The sequence below is a fragment of the Capra hircus genome, chromosome 13, assembly GCF_001704415.2.
Source record: "Capra hircus breed San Clemente chromosome 13, ASM170441v1, whole genome shotgun sequence".
NCBI lineage: Eukaryota > Metazoa > Chordata > Mammalia > Artiodactyla > Bovidae > Capra > Capra hircus.
Genome location: NC_030820.1, coordinates 20,924,103 through 20,949,376, shown reverse-complemented (window position 1 = coordinate 20,949,376; position 25,274 = coordinate 20,924,103). Strand labels below are relative to the sequence as shown.

The window sequence follows — 25,274 nt, the reverse complement described above, 5'->3', positions numbered from 1 at the left end:
TTCTCTCTGCCACCTACTAAGAGCAGTAAACTTTGCTTACAAGAATGTACTGGTATAAAGTTTTGGGAAACAATTGTGTTTTGAAGGCATTTTGGAGGAAATTGATACGTTATCTATGGAGATTACCACTTAAAAAAAGAATAATCAGGAGGAACACTTATTTGGAGCAGAGCGCAATGGCTACACTTAATAAATAGTATGGTAAATCCTTTGCTATGTATATTGACAACAATTTTTAAAACATTAAAAGACTTTTCTCTTTATCATTTATATAGAATTTTGTGGGTTTTTTTTTTGTTGTTGTTGCAAAATCTAATTGTTCCAAATACTTTTACTTTTTCTATGTTCCCTGAGTAATCTAAAAGTGCTATTGATTTTCTCCACAAGCTATTAACTAAAAGATGCTTGTTTTTTTAAAGGAGCTGTGGAAATTGATAATAAAACAATTAAAAAAGCTTTTCCCCTACATTTTCTTTGCCTTCAGCAGAAACCTCTCATTTGAACCATAAGCAGATTAAATGAAAATCTCACTGTAGCCCTCTGGCTAGTCAGATCAACAAAGTAATCTAAATCTACCATAATCCCATTAGAAATAGCCAACAAAATATTTATTGTTTAATAATATGCCCCAGCTCCAGAGCTGTACCAGTTGAAGTCAGAACACAATTGTGAGTTGTTTCCACATTATACCTACTGGTTTCCTGTGATGTAAACAGGGGAAAATCCTGACAATAAATAGCATTGAAATAACTTTATGCTTCCCAAGTGGCTCAGTGGTAAAGAATCTGCCTGCAATGAAGGAGACGCAGAAGATGCGGGTTTGATGCCTGGGTTGCAAAGATCCCTTGGAGGAGAGCACAGTAACTCACTCCAGTATTCTTGCCTGGAGACTCCCTACAGACAGAGGAGCCTGGCAGGATACAGCCCATAGGGTTGCAGAGTTGGACATGACCGAAGCAACTGAGCACGAATAAAGAAATTTATCTCCTAATTCAAAGGCAAAACATCACACATAAATTTAACCAAACGAGTGTTTAATTTTGCATTCGGGATTGGGTTTTCAGTATATTTTAGAGTTGGATTATTAGCAATTAATCAAATCTCATATCTATGAAAGGCAACCTGGATGAGATGACACTAGGCAAGTGTCATCCCCACCCCCCATCATCTTACCCACAACTAACTTTACGCTTTGATGACTTGTCCTTAAAGTTCATGTTTTACAAAGGGGAGAATAAGAAGCATCAAGATATGGATGGCTTGCTGTTGATAATAATGCCTGTTATCCAGTTATGACCCATAATATCACAATTAGAGCAACATTTCAAGATTCTTCTGCCATGTGGGAAATTTTGTAAGACTTTCAGAGTTGCAGCACTGGGAGGTCTTTAGTGGAGCTTCTGAGGTATCCTTAGAGATGACAGATATACCCACGCTAACAAAGAGGACGTCCGAGTCATCTACACATGCCTGTACTTCCCAGTCAGGAACAGATGAGCCAGACTTTAAAAGGAGATAATGAAAAGTTAAGTCCCTAAGCACCTCCTGAGCTGTGGATCACATTATCAAAGAAAACAACAGACAAACTGACAGGCAAACACAGCTTTACAGCAAAGATATTGTGCAAAGGAATAGTAGAGAAAAAAAGACGTATTGAAAGAGGACAGCAGTAACAATACAAGCTATTTTTGTAGCATTTTCTCTGAAATAAGTATCACTAATACATGTTATGTCATTGACTCCTGACAAAAGTCCTCATGAACTAGGAGCTTTCATTATGCTATCGTACAGATTGGGAAACTGAGGCAGGAGAGATTAAGTAAGTCACTGAAGGTTACAACAGCTATGACTGGTGTGATTTATGAAGACCCACATTACAATACAAGAGTATTTATCTTAATCTAGGTATCAGACTGCTTCTCCAAGAAAATGAATTTCAATTGCTGACTTGAGTAGAAACAGAACTCTTTTGAACTTATTCCTGGAATGTCCAGTGTATGTGTGTGTGTGTGCTCAATCAAGTCCAACTCTCTGTGATCCCATGGACTGTAGCCCACCAGGCTCCTCTTCTGTCCATGGAATTCTCCAGGCAAGAATACTGGAGTGGGTTGCTATTTCCTTCCTCAAGGGATCTTCCCAATCCAGGAATCAAACCAGCGTCTCTTGTGTCTCCCCCACTGGCAGGCAGATTCTTTACCACCATGCCACCTGGGAAGCCCAGAGTCCAAAGTTAATCCTGCTTCACTTAGTATTTTGTTCCTCTTTCTAGGACTGGACAAGGTTAGAGCAATTGCTGTACTTTGTTACTTTGTTAATTAGTCACCTAGACTCCTTTTGTTTTCAACTGGGTGATGTATCTGAGCATCTAGGTAATACTGTTATTTATCTGAACTAGGGAGGAAAGCAAATATTTGCCAATATTTCAAACAAAGCCTGGATCCATAAGAGACTAAACGGTGCTTTCCATGTGCAAACGTTCCTAAGTGAACAGTGAACATCCATTGATCTGTGGACTTCTCTATGGCTGCTATGGTGATGGAAGGGGCTAGGCCTGGAGAATCTGCTTCTTACCCAGACTTTCACTTTGATTAATCAACATTTCCCCATTCCTGTCACCAATCATCACTTATCCACCATGGATCAATGATCCTCTCTTTTTTTAAACTGTGCTTCTGTCTACCCACATTTCTGCCTCTGGTAATTTTCATATTGACTCTAGTCTATCTCCTGAGTGGCCTCTTTCTGCATCTCCAGCGACACCTCACCCCAATCCCAAGGAACCAGTGCTGATGAAAGACAACGCATTGATACACAGGAGAAACAAATGGGCTTGTGAACATGCAATTCATAAAGCCGCAGGGAAAAGAAATTCAGTAATGTTGGTGAATCTGCTCAGTCTACTGAGGGACACTAGACAGTCTGGGGGAGTAAATTATCAAGGACAATTGAGCTGGACTTTCAGGACATATATCCAGAGAATCACTCAGACATAGCAGAGCAGACATCACACAACTTATCTTTCCATCCAGGAATCTTTGAAACTTGAGTTTGTTACTTTAAATTAGTGAACCAAATTGGAATGGATTTTCTTTTGTCCAACATCTATCCCTTCAATATCTCCCTGCATGTATCAGATCTCTAGATACACATAATAACATAATGATAATAATAATACAAAATAATGTCATTTCCTTTTTCACTAGACTCAGAAAGCTAATGGATGCAATGAAGTTCTGTTATTTCGAGGTTATATACTTGGAAGATTACAGGGTTGGTATTTAAAATCAATCATCCTGAATAATAACTAACTCTCTTCTGCTGTTAAAAAGTCTTTTATAACTATTATTAATCAAGTACCTCTAAAAAGCATGAAATATTATTTGGGACTACAATTAAAATATGGCTATTTGAAAGAAAGAATAAAATAGAAGCTGGAAGGTTTGGTAATATACTTCCTGAAAACCCAATCAAAATAATATGCACTATTTTTTTCAACCTCTCTTCTTAGGGACTTAAAGGGGAAAAAAAACAAATGACAATTAACAAGATATAGGAAATTAGTTTAGATCTGAATTTCATACCATAGCTCAAAGAGTGGGGCTTCCCTGGTGGCTCAGTGGTAAAGAACCTGCCTGCCAATGAGGGAGACACACATTCGATTCCTGGGTCAGGAAGATCCCCTGGAGAAGGAAATGGCAACCCACTACAGTATTCTTGCTTTGGAAATCCAATGGACAGAGAAGCCTGGTGGGCTAGAGTCCACTGGGTCACAAAAGAGTCAGACACGACTTAGTGACTAAACAATAAACAACAACAGTTTAAAAAACACACATACAGATTAATTTATTTTCGCCTTGGGAGGTGTACTAATGGATTTGGAGGCATGGGAAGAAAGGAGATACCGTTGTTCCTCTGTCTCCCAGACACAGCCCCACTCTCATACCAAAATCCCCTGCAACTCAATTTGTGTACAACCAACACATATCCTCCCACATACTTTAAATTAACTCTAGGTTGTATAATATCTCATACAATGTAAATAATTGCTAATACAATGTAAATGCTATGTAAATAGTTGCCAGCTCACAGCAAATTCAAGTTTTGCTTCATGGAACTTTACAAAAATTTTTTTCAAATATTTTTGATCCATAGTGGGTTGCATCCCAGGATACAAAACCTACAGATATGGAGGGCTGACTATATACATTTTACTTTTCCTTGTTTGACTTTTTTAAATGCCATTAATTTTCCAGATATTAAATACTGATTACTTAGTGGACATTTTACATTTTATTAGTTAGCATCTGGCAAACAAAAGAAAATAGAACTAAAATTCACGTCTTATACAATGCTATATGTCTATTATATCACTAAACCAGAAAAAGAGATGTGTGTGAAACAGGTTTTACAATAAAACTGTGTTCATACCCTAGGAAAAAAACCTGAACAACTATCTTCTTATATCTCCACCTAGAAATTCACAAAGAAAGGAAAGGAGGGTAAACCTTCACATAACCAATGTTGCCTTTTAATTCATGTCATCTTTGATTCCTAATCTCATGTGTGGCTTGCTTGCAATTCTACACACTCATTTTGAATCAGCCTATAACTACATACTTAAAATTTGGGGTCAGAATTGTCTGGATAATGTCAACTTTTCTCTTCACCATTATATAAGGCATCAATCACCATTCTTCCCACCTCTCAGTTTCCTCTCATCTAGTTAAATGTAGTGCCCACAATGAACTCATGAAAGAGATATCATTACTAGTGATGGTTGCAAGAATTAAAAAATTTTATCTTCAGATGTAAACCTGCTTTTTGAAGCTTTTAAAAGATCACCTTAGAAGCCTAAAATTTAAAAAGAACCTATTAAAGTATTCATCCTGTTGCTATTTAGCTGCTCACTCATATCTGACTCTGTGACTCCATGGACTGTAGCCTGCCAGGCTATTCTGTTCATGGAATTCTCAAGGCAAGAATCCTAGGGTGGGTTGCCAGTTTCTTCTCCAGGGGATCTTCCTGCACCAGGGATTGAATCAATGTCCCTTGCATTGGCAGGTAGATTCTTTACCAGTGAGCTACCAGGAAGTCCATATATGAAAACAGGTCACAGTAATTTGTGGACACATTCAGGGAGAAGTGGCAATCAATAGAATATCTTCTTTCATTTTGTTTCATAGAAATCAATGTATTCCTACTTAAAAATTTCAGTCCCTGGTCTATTTGCAATGGCCTTCAGTCTACTTTATTACTTCAGTCTATCTGACTGGTGGTTTCTATTTTTCTTGTATGGTTTTCATAGTTAATAATTAACTTTCTCTAGTTTTGCAAAGTGATGAGCATTTGTCAGGTAGGTCTATCTGCTTATACCACCTATTTAATCAGAAGAGACTGCTTGAAAATCTATGATTCAGAAGTTCTCTTCCAAGCTGTTCTTAGCTTTACTCACCTGTGTCTTAATGAATCCTATTGCCTGAAAACCTTTGCAAACACAATGATTAGACAACTCAAATGATGTGCCCTTCACTGGCTTCAGGCACTAGAAGTACTGAAAAACCTGCTTCTTCCTTTGCCTTTAAACCCCTCACCTTATCCTATCCTCCATTATCAGATCAGGCCAGATCTGTTATTTACTCAAAGAAACCCAGTGCTTGCTGGATATCATCCAAATGTCTAAAGTTAAAAGTATCTTACATCACTCTTCCCAGTTCCCATTCACTGAACTCTTCTTACTTTGAGTCTCCACCCAAGACAAACAGATTTACTTGATAGCTCTCCAAATATGCTCAATATGGACTAAGCAAAGTCGCTTAGCTTGGCATCCATTTGTCTAGAATATTCCTTCCCTCTTCACCTCTTTTCAACCTGCTTCTCTGCATACTAAAATTCCACCTTCCTTTAAGGCCAATGTCAAATGTTAGCTTTTATTTTCAAACCTGTTTCTGATTTGCTCAATAAGGATGACCCTCTCTTAGAGCACCTTTCTGATCCTCCAACACTCACAGTCAACCTTGTCTTATTGCTTAGTCACATAATCCTTCCTCTTCTTAGATTCTAAGCTCCTGGAGGAGCCACAGTTTATTCTTCTCTATACAAACCAAAGTATTAATGTTATGTACTGTGTCTTTCACAGAGGGACTCAACCAAAATTGATTGAATAAATACACAATGGAGGTGTAGACAAGCTATTTATTTAGTTGAAAACTTTTACAAGAGATTCTGGTTCCATTTTGGAGAAGCCTAGGTCAGTGTCTAACCAGGGTATGGATTCATATATGCAAGTGCCATACTAGCATTTCTTAAACAAAAAATAGAAAAGGTTTTTTTTTACATTATTGTTTTCATCAAAGAAGATACAAATCATTCAAGACAGCAGATTTTTCACTTATTTTGAGGATCTTTGCAAAGAAAGAAGGTTATTTTGAAGCAATAAACATGATATAGCCATCTGTTTGGGTTTTTCCCCACCAACTCAGCTAAGGGAAATCTTACTTCATGTTGGCTAAATTGCTGACATGACTTTTAAAGATAAAATGATTTGAGAAACTGAAAATGCAAAGCTGCCCATATTTTCACCACTGTGTGTACAGATTTTGAACAAACATAATTAATGATTCACTTTTAAAAATTCAGTAGAACACTGGTAACCTAAGTCTCAGAAAACATGCTTAATGTTTATATTATGAGATATCCATGTTTATATCATACTTTAAAGATGTGAGTGGACATGAAGTAATTCATGATTTATAGGAAAAATCTTTTAATTTGCCTTTCTCCTTTTCATTCAGTCCTTCAACATATTAATTAAAATGTCTATTAAATGCCTGGCAATATACTAGCACAGAAATACACAGTGAACTCATTAAGACAGAATCTGTGTATGAATTTTACTTATATATAGTCCTTTTTTACACAAAATATAATAGCTTCTGGACTGAAGCCTTAAAACCAGTTCTTCTGCTTAGAGTCTGTAAATTTTGTTAATAGCATCATTTCTCTCCTATGGTTTGAAGCCACAGAATTACCAAGGTCCTCAATATTTTTCACACTTTCAACTATATGCACTAACTTCAGTCTTTTTATACTTTAAGGCATTACAAAGTATCTTGATTCTGCTTTGTGCTTTTATTTTTTTAACACCAAAAGCATTTTATATTGGATTATAGCCAATTAACAGTGTTGTTAATGTTGTTTCAGGTGAACAGTGAAGGGACTCAGCCATACATATACATGTATCCATTCTCTCCCAAACACCCCTCCCATCCATGTTGACACATAACATTGAACATAATTCCATGTGCTGTACAGTAGATTTTTGTTGGTTATTCATTTTAAATATGGTAGTGTGTACATAACCTTCTCCAAATCCTTAACTATCCCTTCCCCCGGCTATCATGAGTGTGTTTTCTAAGTCTGTGAGTTTCTTTCTGTTTTGTCAGTAAGCTCGTCTCATTTTTTTTTTTTTTTAGATTCCACTTATAATCTTGGTTCTGCTTCTTAAGTTTATCACTTATCTAATAAAGGACTTTCCCAAAGAAAGGCAATGCCAAAGAATGCTCAAACTACTGCACAATTGCACTTATCTCAGTTCAGTTCAGTTGCTCAGTCATGTCCGATTCTTTGAGACCCCATGAATCGCAGCACGCCAGGCCTCCCTGTCCATCACCAACTCCCGGAGTTCATTCAGACTCATGTCCATCGAGTCAGTGATGCCATCCAGCCATCTCATCCTCTGTCGTCCCATTCTCCCCTGCCCCCAATCCCTCCCAGCATCAGAGTTTTCTCCAATGAGTCAACTTTTTGCATGAGGTGGCCAAAGTACTGGAGTTTCAGCCTTAGCATCATTCCTTCCAAAGAACACCCAGGACTGATCTCCTTTAGGATGGACTGGTTGGATCTCCTTGCAGTCCAAGGGACTCTCAAGAGTCTTCTAACACTCATCTCACATGCTAGTAAAGTAATGTTCAAAATTCTCCAAGCCAGGCTTCAGCAATATGTGAACCGTGAACTTCCAGACGTTCAAGCTGGTTTTTGAAAAGGCAGAGGAACCAGAGATCAAATTGCCAACATCCGCTGGATCATGGAAAAAGCAAGAAAGTTCCAGAAAAATATCTATTTCTGCTTTATTGACTATGCCAAAGCCTTTGACTGTGTGGATCACAATCAACTGTAGAAAATTCTGAAAGAGATGGGAATACCAGACCACCTGACCTGTCTCTTGAGAAACCTGTATGCAGGTCAGGAAGCAACAGTTAGAACTGGACATGGAACAACAGACTGGTTTCAAATAGGAAAAGGAGTACATCAAGGCTGTATATTGTCACCCTGCTTATTTAACTTATATGCAGAGTATATCATGAGAAACGCTGGGCTGGAAGAAGCACAAGCTGGAATTAAGATTCCTGGGATAAGTATCAATAACCTCAGATATGCAGATGACACCACCCTTATGGCAGAAAGTGAAGAGGAACTAAAGAGCCTCTTGATAAAAGCGAAAGTGGAGAGTGAAAAAGTTGGCTTAAAGCTCAACATTCAGAAAACAAAGATCGTGGCATCTGTTCCCATCACTTCATGGGAAATAGATGGGGAAACAGTGGAAACAGTGTCAGACTTTATTTTTGGGGCTCCAAAATCACTGTAGATGGTGAGTGCAGCCATGAAATTAAAAGACGCTTACTCCTTGGAAGAAAAGTTATGACCAACCTAGATAGCACATTGAAAAGCAGAGCCATTACTTTGACAACAAAGCTCCATCTAGTCAAGGCTAAGGTTTTTTTGTGGTCACGTATGGATGTGAGAGTTGGACTGTGAAGAAAGCTGAGTGCCAAAGAATTGATGCTTTTGAACTGTGGTGTTGGAGAAAACTCTTGAGAGTCCCTTGGACTGCAAGGAGATCCAACCAGTCCATTCTGAAGGAGATCAGCCCTGGGATTTTTTTGAAGGGAATGATGCTGAAGCTGAATCTCCAGTACTTTGGCCCCCTCATGTGAAGAGTTGACTCACTGGAAAAGACTTTGATGCTGGGAGGGATTGGGGGCAGGAGGAGAAGGGTTGAGATGGCTGGATGGCATCATGGATTCGATGGACGTGAGTTTGAGTGAACTCCGGGAGTTGGTGATGGACAGGGAGGCCTGGCATGCTGCGATTCATGGGGTCACAAAGATTCGGACACAACTGAGCGACTGGACTGAACTGAACTCAAATAACAACTAGTGACTCTAACTGACTCTTGAGGCAGTATACAAAATTGTCCCAACCTGCTTTTCACATCTTAACATTTTTTTTTTTTTAAACCTACATACCCAGCTTCATTCAAATTTGGTTATTTACTATCTCAAAATACTCCACCAAATTTTCTCTTCTGTATAGTATTTATTCAAGATATTCTTCCCTGTGACTTACTCTTCTTTCCCTGCACAATCACAGAAATTCTAACTTCCTTCAAGAAATATCTTAAGTAATTTTTCTATTAAGTCTTAAAGGATTCTTACGTTTGAGCTTTATCATCTCGGGAAACTCATATTTCATCGTTTATATTTTCTAAGCAACTCCCACATTCTGCTTCACCTTGTGCACTAGGTTACATGATCCTAAGGCAGAGGTACCTTCTTTGCCAGTGCTGAGAGATGGTGCTTAAAATTGTTACTTGATTATTGGTATTCCTGATTACAAATCTTCCTCTGAATCCTATATAACTTCTAAGTCTTTTACTGAAATATGATGAGTGACCAACCTGGTTTCTATACCATCCAGAAGACCAAAACCCAGTGAAGGAGAGGGACTCCCTCTGGTGCTTTAGCATGAGCCATCCACAGACCTTTCATCCTATCTGTGTATTTCATTTATCAATAATTTGCTTCTTTACTTTTCCATTTTTATGTTTTTCTCTCTTTCTCCTACTTTCTCTATTGCTCCTTATTAGGCAAACAGTGATATTTTCTGGCATTTTGCTTATTTCTGCTAGTAGCATTCGAGAAATACATTTTTCTGACTCCTGGGAAAACTGATAATTGCATTTCTAGGCTATTGCTAATCTCTAAACTAACCTCCAAAGTTTGTGGAGAAAAATAAAATGAAGAGAATTCAAACCAAGTTTCAGTGTTCATTTTTAAAATTCTCAGTCAACTTAGGTGGCATTAAAGGGGGAGGAAACAACCAAATAACTAAAGCTAATAGAATGTGCGTGTGTGTATATATATACACACACACACACATATCTCAATCTACTACATAAGTTAAAAGAAAATGATACACTTCTATAGCTTCCTTAAGCACCTTTTCTTTATAATTCTGTTCCCTTTCATGTAGTCTTCCATATTATCAAGAATGAATGAAAACTTGAAAAGACAGCAGAGATGAATCTATGCTGAAAATTATTATAAGTATCTTTTTCCTTTTCTGCAGAAAAGTTTCCCCAATGGCTGTACTTTTCTTAGGTTTTATTTATACCCATGATTTTTGATAGAAGACAATGGCTTTTCCAATAAATGTCCCTTTTGAAATATGAAGTAAATTAAAAATAATAACTGTAGTGAAACTGTAGATTATTTAGAGTGAATGGGTAGAAAACCACTTACCCCCAGTTGCCACAGTGATTTCACGTAGAAAATGGCCATAAAATGGAAAATCGAAGGACAGATTCACTCTCTGCAAGAACAACAACCAGAAAAGAAAATCAATAATGTGTATAACAGTAAATGTAAAACGAAGAGCCTTCTACCTAAAAAAAAATGCTTCTACTTTACACCACTATTATTGTAGCTGACTTTTTGAGTCTGGATATTGGATGGAAATAAAGAATATTTTACCCTCTGATAATTAATTGTTTAAAATATGTGAAAAAATAAAGTTGGGCCTGTTATGATCTGTTAATCTATTCTTCACTTCCAAAGGGAATCTAACAGTTTCAGCTCTGAATCAAGCTATTCTCTGTAACATCACTCCTGCCTTTCAGTTGTCCACTACAAAGCAGGTCAACCATCATGATCAACAATTTCTTTAGGGTTGTTTTTTGTTTGATTAATCTTCTCCAAAATAGCAGAGCGTGTTATCTGTTCAGTTTTACTGAATAAAAAGTAAAAATATTTTATTTTAGGCAATTATATAGTCAACTTATCTTCTGTATAGAACAAAAGGCAGTTTTATGGAATAAGATACTTTGCACCTACAGATCTAAACCTGCAGATATTTTTCCTTTTCAGATTGTGACAAACTCCCCTGATTCAGTATACAAATGACCCTTGAACATGGCTTTGAAATGTACTGGTCAGTTCTACTTATGACATGTTTTTTTTTTTTTCTTTCCAATAATATAGCATCTGTGTTTTCATTAGAGAGATCTTTAAATTATTGCAGTGTTGAGAAAAGTTGATTAGAGATCACAAAGCATGAAATCAAAAGGACTAGGGTTTGAGCCCTGATTCTATCCTGCCCTTGGGTCAGTCATTCGTGAATTCCTTTGTGTTTGAGGCAGAGGTATCACTGTGTGGATTTTCAACTGGGTGAGGACTGGCAGCCCTAGCCCCCAGTGTTGTTTGAGAGCAATTACTTTCTGTACACTTTTAAAGGTATGGGATACCAATAATTAAAAAAATGCTGGTTACTAGAAAGCTACTTTTACTTTGTAGAGAGGAAAACTGGAGAGACCGAGGAATAAAGTTCATAAATTTTGCCCCTCTTTTTTTCTAAAAGAAGATCTGAAGCTTTGGATATATATATATTTATAATATACCTTATTGTTATATATTATATATATATATAACTCCAGTACTCCCCACTCCAGGACTCTTGCCTGGAAAATCCCATGGACGGAGGAGCCTGGTAGGCTGCAGTCCATGGGGTCGCTAAGAGTCGGACACGACTGAGCGACTTCACTTGCACTTTTCACTTTCATGCATTGGGGAAGGCAATGGCAACCCACTCCAGTGTTCTTGCCTGGAGAATCCCAGGGACAGGGGAGCCTGGTGGGCTGCCGTCTATGGGATCGCACAGAGTTGGACATGACCGAAGTGACTTAGCAGCAGCAGTAGTATATGTATAGTAAGATAACAAACAAGACACAAAAAGCAAAGCAAAGAAAAAGAAATCCTAGATTTTTCATATGTTTGAAATGATATGAATCAGATTCATTATCATTAGGATGGAAACGAGAGAAAAAACAGTGAGCTATAACAAAGATGATCAACTGAAATAAAAGGATCCACAGGGAAATCAATCGGCTGATTTAGAGCCCAATAGAATGTACAAACCACCTATAATAAAAGGCTATTATGTTAAAATTCAACAATTTCAATATTATATCTCTCCCAACATACAAGCTAAAAAAATAGAGCAGTATAGTTAGATTGAATTTAGCTCTTTCCAATTATGCAAATGATTGCTTTTTATATCCATCAGAGATTCCTAATGACTTATTTGGCATGATATTAATCATTTAAAATTTACAGGGACTTTCAATTAGTTTTTTTCCCTTTCCTTTTTAGTGAAAGCTGCATCTTCAGAAGGGATTATTTTCATTTTTTATTTTCTGCTGACTAATGGGAACACCAAAACCTATTTTTACAGCACTGACTGAAATGAGTGGTTACTAATAACCATAAAATAAAAGCTTCAGTGGCAAAATCATATATTTCAAAAAAGACATCAGACACAGTTTGATAAAGGCACTTGCTCTAGTATATTGTTCTACGTCAGTCTAATTTTTCCATGCCATGGGCAAATTGGTAAAATTTGGCATTCTCACTTCCAGAATAAGAGTTTGGTTTAAACATCTATCACTAACAAACTCTATCAATTACTACCAAGGATGAACCAGAGGAATATGACAATTTCTCAGCCACGACAAATATTTAAATTTTTTTAGAATCAAACTGAGAAAAACAAATACATAAGTTAAAGACTATTTTTGATAGTAAGTTCTCACAGAAAAATTTGCTAATATATTATCCTGAAGCACAATATCAATGATTGAAATGTCTCCCTATTTACTGTCTAAATGACCAGCTTACCTTAGTTATCACCATGGCCTGCTTTGCACTAATAGCAATGACAATTAATAAAGGTGTTACCTTCTCAATAATTGTGAAATCTACCCCTTTCTCTCCAGGTACTACTGACACCCTTCCCTAAGCATAGGTACTTTCATCTCAATAACTTGCTTACAGGTGTCTTGGTTCCATTTTCCTTAGAATTTTTTTTCTCTATACTATCTGGAATATCACTCCCCAATCCAAATCTTTTGATCCAGAATCCCACTGACCCTGGAATCACGCAAAAATAGTGAAAACGAGTTTTCAGACCCACCACTAATTGGTCTCCGCTATCTTATGGTTCTCCCTTCACGCTCTCTACACTGGCCAGCCTTCTAGAACAACTGTTACTTCCTTGAAACTGCCACCCTTAATCCCAGGCTCTGGTTCTTCAACACGATGTCTTTTTTGACTGTAATGATCTCTCAACCCTGGTTGGCCATGGCTCCCACATTCTTCCAGCCTCGGCCTAGTTTCCTTGGTACCCTAAACCTGACTTAAGGACTTGGAGCAGACAGTTTGTTTGGAAGGTGATCCTAGGAAGCATGTGCTAAGGAAAGGGAACAGTGAGACACAGAAAAGAGAAAAACCCGTAACAGTTACTGGATGTGTTACCACTATAGCCAGGTCTCCCTTGGAGACCTTCTGGAAAGAGTAGGGAAAACATGACTCAGAATCATCTCACTGGCGGTTAGGAGGCTGGGATATTGATCCACCCACTCTGATCTCCTGTTGATTGACAGCTGGCAGATGATTCCCTCCTTCCCCAGGATTACTCTCAGGCAGAAAGAAGAGACACAGCACTTGAGTTGGGATGTTAGCTGGTATCCTAGAAACTGCCTCGCATAGTTCCAATTTTCAGTGAGCTCAGGGAGGCAGAAGGGATGTGAGGCAAAACATCAAGAGGGACCACAAAGTGTCATCCTCAGAGTTCTACTATTACTTCTTGCTAACTTATACTTCCTACCGTATCTCATCAAGCACTCTCTCTATATGCATGTTCACATAAAACAATCACATGGGTTCAGATTTTAACTGCTTCAAAGTGAAACTAACTCAGCATCAGAGTGGTTAAGAATGGCCCAAAGTGTCAGTCCCTTAGTCATGTCAGACTCTTTGCGACCCCATGGACTCTAAGCCTGCCGGGCTCCTCTGTCCATGGAATTCTCCAGGTAAGAATACTGGAGTGGGTAGCCATTTCCTTCTCCAGGGAAAAACAGCCCAAGTGGGACACCAAAACTTGAACCCAGATTTGAAAGACAACAAAGCAATGCTGAAATATTACTGAAATATTGAAAGTAAAGTAATAAGAAGTATCACACTTAATGGCAAATTCTTGAAAATTATCATCCCTCTTTACAACACATATAGACACAGACACAGAACAACACATCCACACAAATTACTAAAACAAACAGAAATGATTAAGCACTAGGATTTCATGGGACTCTTTGAAGCTAAATTATTATATATTCCATATAATTACCCCTGGGTAATTGGATCATTATTGCTTCCTTCCCTGGTAGCTCAGATGGTAAAGAATCTGCCTGCAATGCAGGAGAGCCAGGTTTGATCAGTGAGTTGGGAAGATCCCCTGTAGAAGGAAATGGCTACCCACTCTCGTATTCTTGCCTGGAGAAGTCCATGGACAGAGGAGCCTGATGGGCTACAGTGGCTACAATCCATGGGGTTGCAAAGAGTCAGACATGACTGAAAACTTTTACTTTTACTTTCTTTTCATGGTATATAAAACAGGTATTCGGTGAAGCTAAAGGAGAGTTTTATTTATTCATTCATCCATTCGTGTAGTCAAAAATCATTGATTCAACACCTTATATATACCAGGCACTAAATCCAAGGCTGAGCCTCAAAGAGTAAGGCCCAACCAGTTTCTCCCTTCAAGGAGTTAAGAAGGTGATGCGGGAGAGCAACACAGAAGGAGAAACTAATAGGACCAGGCAGGAGCAGAGTAAGGACCTGAAGAGGACACCTAACCCAGAGGAGATGCACTGAAGCTCTTCAAAGGGGATTACCAGACTAGTCAGATGAGACCTGAAAGCATGGGAGTGAAAGGGATGGGTAAAAATACACGTAGGAAGTAAAACTGGAAGGATCATAATTAATTGAAATCATAAGTAAAAGTTGGGCTTCCCAGGTGGCTCCAGTGGTAAAGAATCTGCCTGCCAAAGCAGGAGATATAGGAGCCTCCAGTTCGATTCCTGGGTTGGGAAGATCCCCTAGAGAAGGAAATGGCAACCCACTCCAGTATTCTTGCCTGGAAAATCTCATGGATAGAGGAGCCTGGTGGGCTATATTCTGTGGGGTCACAAAGAGTCAGACACGACTGCGAACACACACACACACACAAGTTGGGAGTGAGGGAGAGAAGTCTAGAATAAAGGACAGGTTTCTAGCTAGGTGACTGGTGGACCATAACCCACTAACTGAGATGATGAATACAGGAAGAAGAGCTATTTTGGTTAGGTGTGAGAAGACCTTCTGTATCACTAATTAATTACACTTCCCTGGTGGCTCAGACGGTAAAGCGTCTGTCTACAATGTGGGAGACCTGGGTTCAATCCCTGGGTTGGGAAGATCTGCTGGAGAAGGAAATGGCAGTCCACTCCAGTACTATTGCCTGGAAAATCCAATGGACAGAGGAGCCTGGTAGGCTATCGTCCATGTGGTTGCAAAGAGTCAGACACGACTGAGCGACTTCAATTTCTTTCTTTCTTAACCACATCATTGAAATTTTTTAGAACTTGAATATGCAACAAAAACTCTTCTGCAACCATAAAGGTAAACAAAATCCTGGACAACATCACAAAAAGCCACTGCAAACAAGAAGAAGCACGACATTGCAATTTACTAGATTTAATTGATGAAGATGACACAAATGGTGAACACTTTCCTATTTGGGATCTCATTCCGTAAGAAATATCTAAGGTAAAAGGAGGGCTTCACAGGTGGCTCGGTGGTAAAGAATCGCCTGCCAATGCAGGAGATGCAGGTTCAATCCCTAGGTCAGGAAAATCCCCCGGAGGAGGAAAATGGCAACCTACTCTGCTGCTGCTGCTGCTGAGACGCTTCAGTCGTGTCCGACTCTGTGCGACCCCATAGACGGCAGCCCACCAGGCTCCCCCGTCCCTGGGATTCTCCAGGCAAGATCATTGGAGTGGGCTGCCATTTCCTTCTCCAATGCATGAAAGTGAAAAGTGAAAGTGAAGTCGCTCAGTCATGTCCGACCCTCAGCGACCTCATGGACTGCAGCCTACCAGGCTCCTCCGTCCATGGGGTTTTCCAGGCAAGAGTACTGGAGTGAGGTGCCATCAGCTTCTCGGGCAACCTACTCTGGTATTCTTTATACATATTTTTCTTATGCTTGTTGCCATCTGGGTTCTAATTATTATGATCCCTGCTAATTCTTTTTTAATAACACAAGAATTATAATTCTATGTAGAGAATGATCCTGGAGAATCCCATGGACAGAGGAGCCTGGCAGGCTACCGTTCATGGAGTTGCAAAGAGTCAGATATGACTGAGTGACTGAGCATGCGTGCATACACACACAACATAAAAGGAAGAAGTGTTTAGAAAATTCTCATGTAAAGACAATAAATTAAGTAATAGAGCAAAATGTAAAATAAAAACTCAAAAGCGAAACTGTAAAACGCATGTGTGACATAAATAAAATCAACTGAATTTGCTAATTCCTTATACTTGGCAGAAAGTGAACTATTTGACAGGAGAGGTATCATAATTCTGAGACAGGCATAAGAAGTATCATATGGGGGAGGAGAAGCTTGTGAAGCGTTCTTTGAAAAGCTTGTAGAAGTAGGTAAATAGGTGCTAGGTGGTGTGCTGCAAATTTACAGCGGGTACAGCCACATATGACTGTGAGTTTTGAAACCGAATCATGCTCTGCTACAACTTGCCCCATGTAATCACTGTGGGGAATAGACTATCAGAGGAAATTAGGGCCATATTAATAGATTCCTTTGTTTTCAGCTATGCCATGCAGCTTCTTCCACCAGGGATGGAACTCAACCCCCTGCTTTGGAAGGGGGAGTCCTAACCACTAGACCACCAGGGAAGCCCCTCTGATCGATTACGAAGCACGTCTACATCTCTTATTGCCTCTGTCAGATATTTTTCTTATGCTTGTTGCCATCTGGGTTCTAATTATTATGATCTCTGCTAATTCTTTTTTAATAACACAAGAATTATAATCCTATGTAAACACTGCTCCAGTTTTACTTGTTTGCCTAATTCTCAGTGGAATTACAAAGATAAATTAATTAATCAATGCTTTCAAGACCTTGAAGACAGAAACCCCCTACTAAGAGTTAAAGAATCGGAAGTGGGTGCATTTATAATCCTAAAAACCATTGAGAAAGTCACTCATAAAAAATGCCTTTTGTTTTAAGACAGCTTCTTGTTTACAGGAGTAAAGTTACACTCCTATGGTTCCCTAGCCTCTATTTCATCTTTATAAGGTATAATCCTGATGGGGAAAAATCAGCAGCCTGTGGGGGACAAAATTAGTAATAACTAATCTTTTAGTGCAGAAGGAAATGGTAACCCACTCCAGTATTCTTGCCTGGGAAATCCCATGAAGCCTGGTGGGCTACAGTCCATAGGGTCACAGAAGAGTTGGACACAACTTAGCGACTAAACAACAATAACACGCTTTTAGTAACTGCTGATCTAACAAGTTCATGACAGCAATGAGTCCAGTGAATATAGGCGGTGTCCATTTATTTAAGAATAAATACGCCTGTGGCGGATTCATGTTGATGTGTGGCAGAACCAATACAATATTGTAAAGTAATTAGCCTCCAATTAAAATACATAAATTTTAAAAATAAAAGAATAAATTCATGGGTTAATCGTTAATTTCGATACATGTATTTGAACATGCTATTTTTAATAATTCAAATAATTTCATGTTTGTAGGGCACGTGTTTGTATCTTGAAGCTATTAAATAGGCAGGATGATGATGGTGATGATTGACAAAGTGAGATTTGCATTAATTTTTGCAAAAAATTAGGCCAAGTAAATTGGAGTCATGGCATTTTCAGTTTGTTTATTGATGCCAAGTATTATTAATACTTGATGCCAAATATTCAGTTCAGTTCAGTTCAGTCACTCAGTCGTGTCCGACTCTTTGCGACCCCATGAATCGCAGCACACCAGGCCTCCCTGTCCATCACCATCTCCCGGAGTTCACTCAGACTCACATCCATTGAGTCCGTGATGCCATCCAGCCATCTCAGCCTCTGTCGTCCCCTTCTCCTGCCCCCAATCCCTCCCAGCATCAAAGTCTTTTCCAATGAGTCAACTCTTCGCATGAGGGGGCCAAAGTACTGGAGTTTCAGCTTTAGCATCATTCCTTCCAAAGAAATCCCAGGGCTGATCTCCTTCAGAATGGACTGGTTGGATCTCCTTGCAGTCCAAGGGACCCTCAAGAGTTTTCTCCAACACCACAGTTCAAACGCATCAATTCTTCAGCGCTCAGCCTTCTTCACAGTCCAACTCTCACATCCAGATATGACCACAGGAAAAACCATAGCCTTGACTAGACGGACCTTAGTCGGCAAAGTAATGTCTCTGCTTTTGAATATACTATCTAGGTTGGTCATAACTTTCCTTCCAAGGAGTAAGCGTCTTTTAATTTCATGGCTGCAGTCACCATCTGCACTGATTTTGGAGCCCCCAAAAATAAACTCTGACACTGTTTCTACTGTTTCCCCATCTATTTCCCATGAAGTGATGGGACCAGATGCCATGATCTTCATTTTCTGAATGTTGAGCTTTAAGCCAACTTTTTCACTCTCCTCTTTCACTTTCATCAAGAGGCTTTGTAGTTCCTCTTCACTTTCTGCCATAAGGGTGGTGTCATCTGCATATCTGAGGTTATTGATATTTCTCCAGGCAATCTTGATTCCAGCTTGTGCTTCTTCCAGCCCAGGATTTCTCACGATGTACTCTGCATATAAGTTAAATAAGCAGGGTGACAATATACAGCCTTGATGTACTCCTTTTCCTATTTGGAACCAGTCTGTTGTTCCATGTCCAGTTCTAACTGTTGCTTCCTGACCTGCATACAGATTTCTCAAGAGGCCAAATATTATTAAGTATTATATTAATAACTTTGGGAGGAGTTGAAAATTTAAAGAAAAAAATACATGTTGTTTTATTTACATGGCTATTTCTAATGATACTGGCTTTCATCCAAAATACCTGAATAAATGACCAAATGACACCTGGACCTTCATAAGCACTGAGTCAATGGGGTCAATGATGGTTAACATTGTATTATGTACCTGAAGGGTTTAGCATAGCAAAAGTTCCTCAAAACTAGTTTCCTAAATAATAACAGCTTATCTGATTTCTAATGAGGAAATGGAAAAGATTTGATATATGTTGTTTTTAATAGCAATGGAGGCAAATTGCTTTTGTAAAAGAATCACATCACAATTAGATATTATGTTTCACAGAAACATTATGATGGCTTCATTTTTGTTATATTGAAATGACCACTACTAGTGTATTTACTGGTGTTTTAAGAATGGAATTAGCTTTTAATGTATCAGACATTATTCTAAGTATTTTGTCTGCATTAAGCAAGTATGAATGCTAAAACTAGGTGAGAGTATGATAAGAAAGAAGATGTTTTGTATGCACAGAGTATCTCCCCCAAAGATACTCAGTAATTAGAAAAGGAAAAATAGTAAGTTTACAGTAAAGAAACAAAATCTGGCAGACATCACTTTAAGCAGGTGATCAAAGTTAACATCACTGGTAATGAGCTGTGATGACATCAGGTACCTCCTGATGTATGCATGATCATGGACAAAATACCATTCCCTGGGTATTCTTTTTTTTTTTTTTTTCTTCCACACTGTGTATCTTGTGGGATCTTAGTTCCCCACCAGAGATGGATCCCTGGTCCTGGGCAATGAAAGTCTGCATGTTAACCACTGGACTGCCAGGGAAGTCCCTCCCCTAGTATTCTTGCCAAAAATAGAGACCCATATTCAACCATGAAGAAGCAGTAGACAAACCTCAAATCAAGATCACTGTACAGAGACTGGTAAAGACTCTTCAAATGTCAAGTTCATGAAAGATAAAGAAAGACAGAAAATGTGTCATAGAGTGGAGGAGGTGCGACTAGGAGATTTGACAGATAAACGCAATGTGGGTCCTATATTGGATTCCAGATAGGAATAAGGGTGGTTTGGGGACAGTTCACAAAAGGTGAATATAGCATATAGATTAGTTAAGAGTATCACACCAATGGTAATTTCTTGGTGTTGGAAATCGTACCAAGAGTATATAAAGTGTTACTACTTGGAGCTGCTTGTTGAAAGCTATATGGGAACTCTTCAATAATTTTTCCAAGTTTATTTATAAGCCGGAAATTGTTTCAAAATAAAACCTTACAAGTTGTTCAGTCGCTCAGTAATATTTGACTGTTTGTGACCCCATGGATTGCAGCACTCCAGGTTTCTCTTCACAATCTCCCAGAGCTTGCCCAAACTCATGACCATTGAGTCGGTGATACCATCCAACCCTCTCATCCTCTGTCATCCCCTTCTCCTCCTGCCCTCAGTCTTGCCCAGCATTAGGGTCGTTTCCAATGAGTCGGCTCTTCGTATCAGGTGGGCAAAGTATCGAAGCTTCAGAATCAATTCTTCCAATGAATATTCAAGATTGATTTCCTTTAGGACTAACTGATTTGATCTCCATGATCAAACTTTATAAGAAAGGAAAACTAATAAGTTCGAAGCACTAGGAGCAGCAGAGCCAGGATTTCAATCCAAATGTGCTTGACTCCAAACTCCTAAATCTTGCCTACTACAGGAGAGCATTCTCTCTCCCTTATACTAGGTGATCCTTTTCCTACCTATTATCACATCTTCTATAGCCATTTTCTGCCTGGCACTCTTAACATTGTCAGTGACTGATGTTTTTGTTCTCAGTAAACATAACTTAATTTTCTTTAAAATTTAATAACAGTGGAAATAGAAAGCCCCCAGATGCCTGAGGCTAAAGCCACACACACACAAAGAAAATCTGAGGAAGGTACAGGGCAGTCTTCTCTGATGAAATCAGAGGGACTAGACTAGCAGTGCTGGGCTGGATGGAGCCTTCGGGAGCTGCACACCATTGAGGTCTGATGGCAACATGGTAGTTCCTTCTCACTGGATGATGGCAACAGCCTGAACCACTCATTTTGCACATTTGCAGATTAGATGCTTCCATTTCTTATCTGCCAAGGATAGATCCAAGGGCCTGTTTTCTAAGCTTACACAACATTTATTTATTTATTTTATAATTGTCAATGGTAATGACTTTTCACTGGTTTATTCACCTGTTTAACAAATATTCACTTATAAAAGTAACATAAACTGCAAGATATGAATACGAGTATATGGGCTTCCCTGGTGGCTCAGATGGTAAAGAATCTGCCCGCAATGCAGGAGATCCAGTTTGATCCCTGGATCTGGGTGATCCTTGGAGAAGGGAATGGCTACCCACTCCAATATTCTTGCCTGGAGAATTCCATGGACAGAGGAGCATGGAGGTCACAAAGAGTCCATGGGGTCACAAAGAGTCAGATATGACTGAGCAACTAACACTTTTCAAGTTGGTATACATGTATATGTATGTAGATACAGATAGAAAAATTTAAATTAACAAGTTTCTACAGCAGGTAACTACCAAAGAGAAAAAATGTACTATGGAGAGGTATTTCCATGTGGCATTGCAAAAAAAGCAATGCAAGCTTCTTTTGATATATTCTAAAGTAAGATCCTGCTTCTAGGCCATAAACGAGCTGAGTATTTGCCAGAAATAAAATAGCTGCAGTGGGCAGGATGCTTCACGCCACTTTTACCATGTGGAATTTTTACAAAATGGAATTTAAACAAACTCTCACTCTTGCAGGGGAGTGAACAGGATATGGGTCGTTAATCCAGTGACTGAAAACACTGGAAACCTAATTAAAAAATCAAATTGTTCAGGAAAAGGGGCTAATCAATATGCAAATATACAGGCAAGGGAGTGGCTCCTTTCAGAAATAAAGCCCGTCAATCGAATTGATTTTCTGGGTTAGAAATTCTAACTGCTTCAGCACTTTTTTGTAACAGAGAACTTAATTAACCCTGCATATTGAATGACACTGCATGGGGCTACATGTAAATTAGAAAATAACATATAAACATTTTGCAGTTACCCTTTGCTTGTTCCTGTGAACTTGAGATTAGGTGAACATCATATCTTTTAATCTCTTACACTTCATGGTTCCCAGGAACACTTGGGTTATGGTTGCCTGCCTATACTTGCACGTTTTGAGAATTATTCAAATTAATTATGTGACTGTTTACCATTCAGGGAGAGTGCAGAGCATAAGTCTGTTTAAGGGCACAGCGGGTAAGAAAAAACAGGATTTATAAAGGAGCCCTGGGAGGGTCGGTGGGGGAGGGGAGACCCAGAGGTCACATCTGGATTTTCCACACAGCTCTGAGAACAAGGCAGTAATTCTACCAGGCTTCTCCAACCTGAGTATTCATGGCAATCACTTAGGATTCTTGTTAAAAATAGACTCTGCTGCAGATAGTCGGGGGTGGGGGGAGGGAAGTAAAATTCTGCATTTCTAACAAGCTCCCAGTGCTCCTGAGATTGCCCCACTTGGAAAGTCAAGACTTTGTGACATATAAATGGTCTTTGAAACTCTAAAGTGCTGTAAGGAAGCTTTGACAAGCGTGAAATGGGTTAAAAGGATAAATAGACTTGATTCTGGACAACATCATCTCACTTTGCCTGTTAGCGCTCATCTGACGTGAAATTTTCCATTTAAGGCAGGAAAGGATAGGGATACCTCCTAGCGGAGCACCTTTAAAGTAATGATTTGCAAAAGCTCTTTGCAGCCTCAGTACACCTAAGGACAAGGACATGGTGGCTACTTCCTCGACCAGTGACCCTCAAACAGGGCAGGACAGGAAATGTATTCCTATGAGTTTATCCTGGACAGTTTGAAAATGCCCTTGCTTGTCTCAGTGGAGCATAATCTGTCCTCCCTTCTTTCCTGCCACTGGAAAATGATTGTTTTAGAGTTAAAATGTCTGTATGACAGTGATTAGTATCAATACTAACAGTCATCTAGAGCAGCTACGGATTAAGCATAGCACAAATGTTATAGTAAATCATTCCATTCTAGTGAAAATCTTAGAAAGTAGGTACTGTCATCATTCCCGTTTTACAGCTGAGGGAAATGATTAACATAAAGTAAAAGCACTTTAAGTTACCCAGCTTTCAGCTGGCAGAAGTGGAGACTCTCATGTAGGCAGCCTGTTTCTAAGTCGACATGCTTATACACTCTATCAAGCTGAAACACTGACCAGCTGAAACTGGTTTTGCTTCCTAAAATCAGGCTGTTGAATAATCAAAACCTGGGTTACTTTACAGAAACAGCAGTGCGCATGTGCAAGATAGGAACCGGCGTCTCCAGACTGACCCTGAACCCAGAAACGTCAATCTATGGATCTCAAAGAACTGATAAGTTGCCACTGGAGCCCTTTACAAAGTGAGAAGTCCGTCAGCTTCCAGCAGCACAGTAACTAGAGACTAGCCAATCAGCTTCCAAGTTTGAAATCACCCTGACCTCTTAAATTTCGCCCCAACCTTGAATCTGAGAGACTGATTTGAGCCTTGCCTGTCTCCCTGCAGGTCAACCTCGCAATAAAGCCCTTTTCTTTCTCAAACACCTGTGCCACAGTATTGGTTTCTATGCACATCAGGCAGGGTATTAGGATTTGGAATTCAGTGCAGGCAAATCTCAGCAGAAGGGTGACTAAATCATTCAAAACTTGACCCAAGGTTGCAATAAAAATTTAGGACAGGTCCAATTTTAACTCTTCATCCTCCTCCACTAACATCCCTTCTTTTATTTATTTTTTTTTAACTTTTTATTTGGAAATAAATTCAAATGAAAGTTACAATAATCCAAAGAGTCTCCTATATCTTTTATGCAGATTCACTGTTTTTTAACATTTTGCCACAGTGGCTAACTTTCGGATTTTTCAAAAGCTAAATAAGTAAATTGATGCCTCACAACACAGCTTCCAAGAGCTGCTCCTTTATCCACCCTACCCATGTCTACAGCTGGTCCTGCAGGGATCAGGACTCAGGTAGCTAAACTCAGCCTGAGTATCAGGAGTGAACGTTACTTGACATTTTGTGTCAGACACTGGCTGCGTAACAAGAAATTCCTTGCAATTTATCACTCATTGAGAGTGGCTAAAAGTGTTCTACTTCTGGTCCCATTGGCATAGGAACAGAGCACCTTCAGTGAAGAAAGGATGAGACCTACGTTCTGGGGCTGGAATTTCAGGCACAACACATGTTCTGATGGGAGGCCACCTTATAAACAAACAATGTGAGACCTTGACTATTTCACCTAAAGTAATCATCCACCTAAGTCATAGGCTATAATTTAGTAAGAAGAAATGGACAAAAATAAAGTTACTGAAAACAGACACAAAAAAATACTTTTAAAGGATACTAGAATACTAACTTGTTCAGAAAATTTCAATTCCAAAATGTCTTAAGTCTTTTATCTTCTACAATTTAAGATTTTCCATAAGACTTTTACCTATCTGCTTTTAGTTGTATTTACTCTTAGGGGACATTATATTCCATCCATATTTTGCTAATTTTTCTGTGCTACAAAATGTTTTCCTTGAAGAGAGTCCTGTGGAAGCTTTATCATTTAATAACTTCAGGATGAGAATATGTTTTACACTCATGTTATCTAAAATTAACCCTTGTTAAGTCTTCATGGGGTCTAGAGAGATGGGAAAGGATGATTAAAAATGGGTCTGGTAAGACAATCTGTGATGAAAAATAGGAGTAAATGGACTTATTTATTCCACCTGAGACACAGCTGCCTGACTGTGGGATCCCACTTTAGCAGCCCCTAATTATAGAAGATTAATGTGAAACCTTCAAGTATTTGCCTCACTTGTGACTTTAAAAAGTTGAGTAGATAGCTCTTTATCTAGATTTATTTTACAGTCATCCCTGGCAACAGCGAACGTTATGATTACTTCCTATGACTCTAAATTTATGAAAAGAATGGTGCCTGTCCTCTACTAAAGACATAACATGGAGAAATGGGATGAAAATAAACTGAAATATGATGAACTCAAGGATGAATTTTAAAAAGAAGGTATGTT

General features: G+C 38.9%; 1 protein-coding gene across 2 annotated transcripts in view; it reads right to left on the bottom strand.

Annotated features, from left to right (window-relative positions):
• Positions 1-25,274, bottom strand: part of PLXDC2 (plexin domain containing 2) — a 435,854-nt gene that overhangs the window by 179,423 nt on the left and 231,157 nt on the right. For both annotated transcript variants that reach the window (XM_005687914.3, XM_005687913.3), the window contains exon 4: positions 10,581-10,650. In XM_005687914.3, coding sequence (XP_005687971.1) covers positions 10,581-10,650 — 70 coding nt within the window. The remainder of the gene's footprint in view (positions 1-10,580; positions 10,651-25,274) is intronic.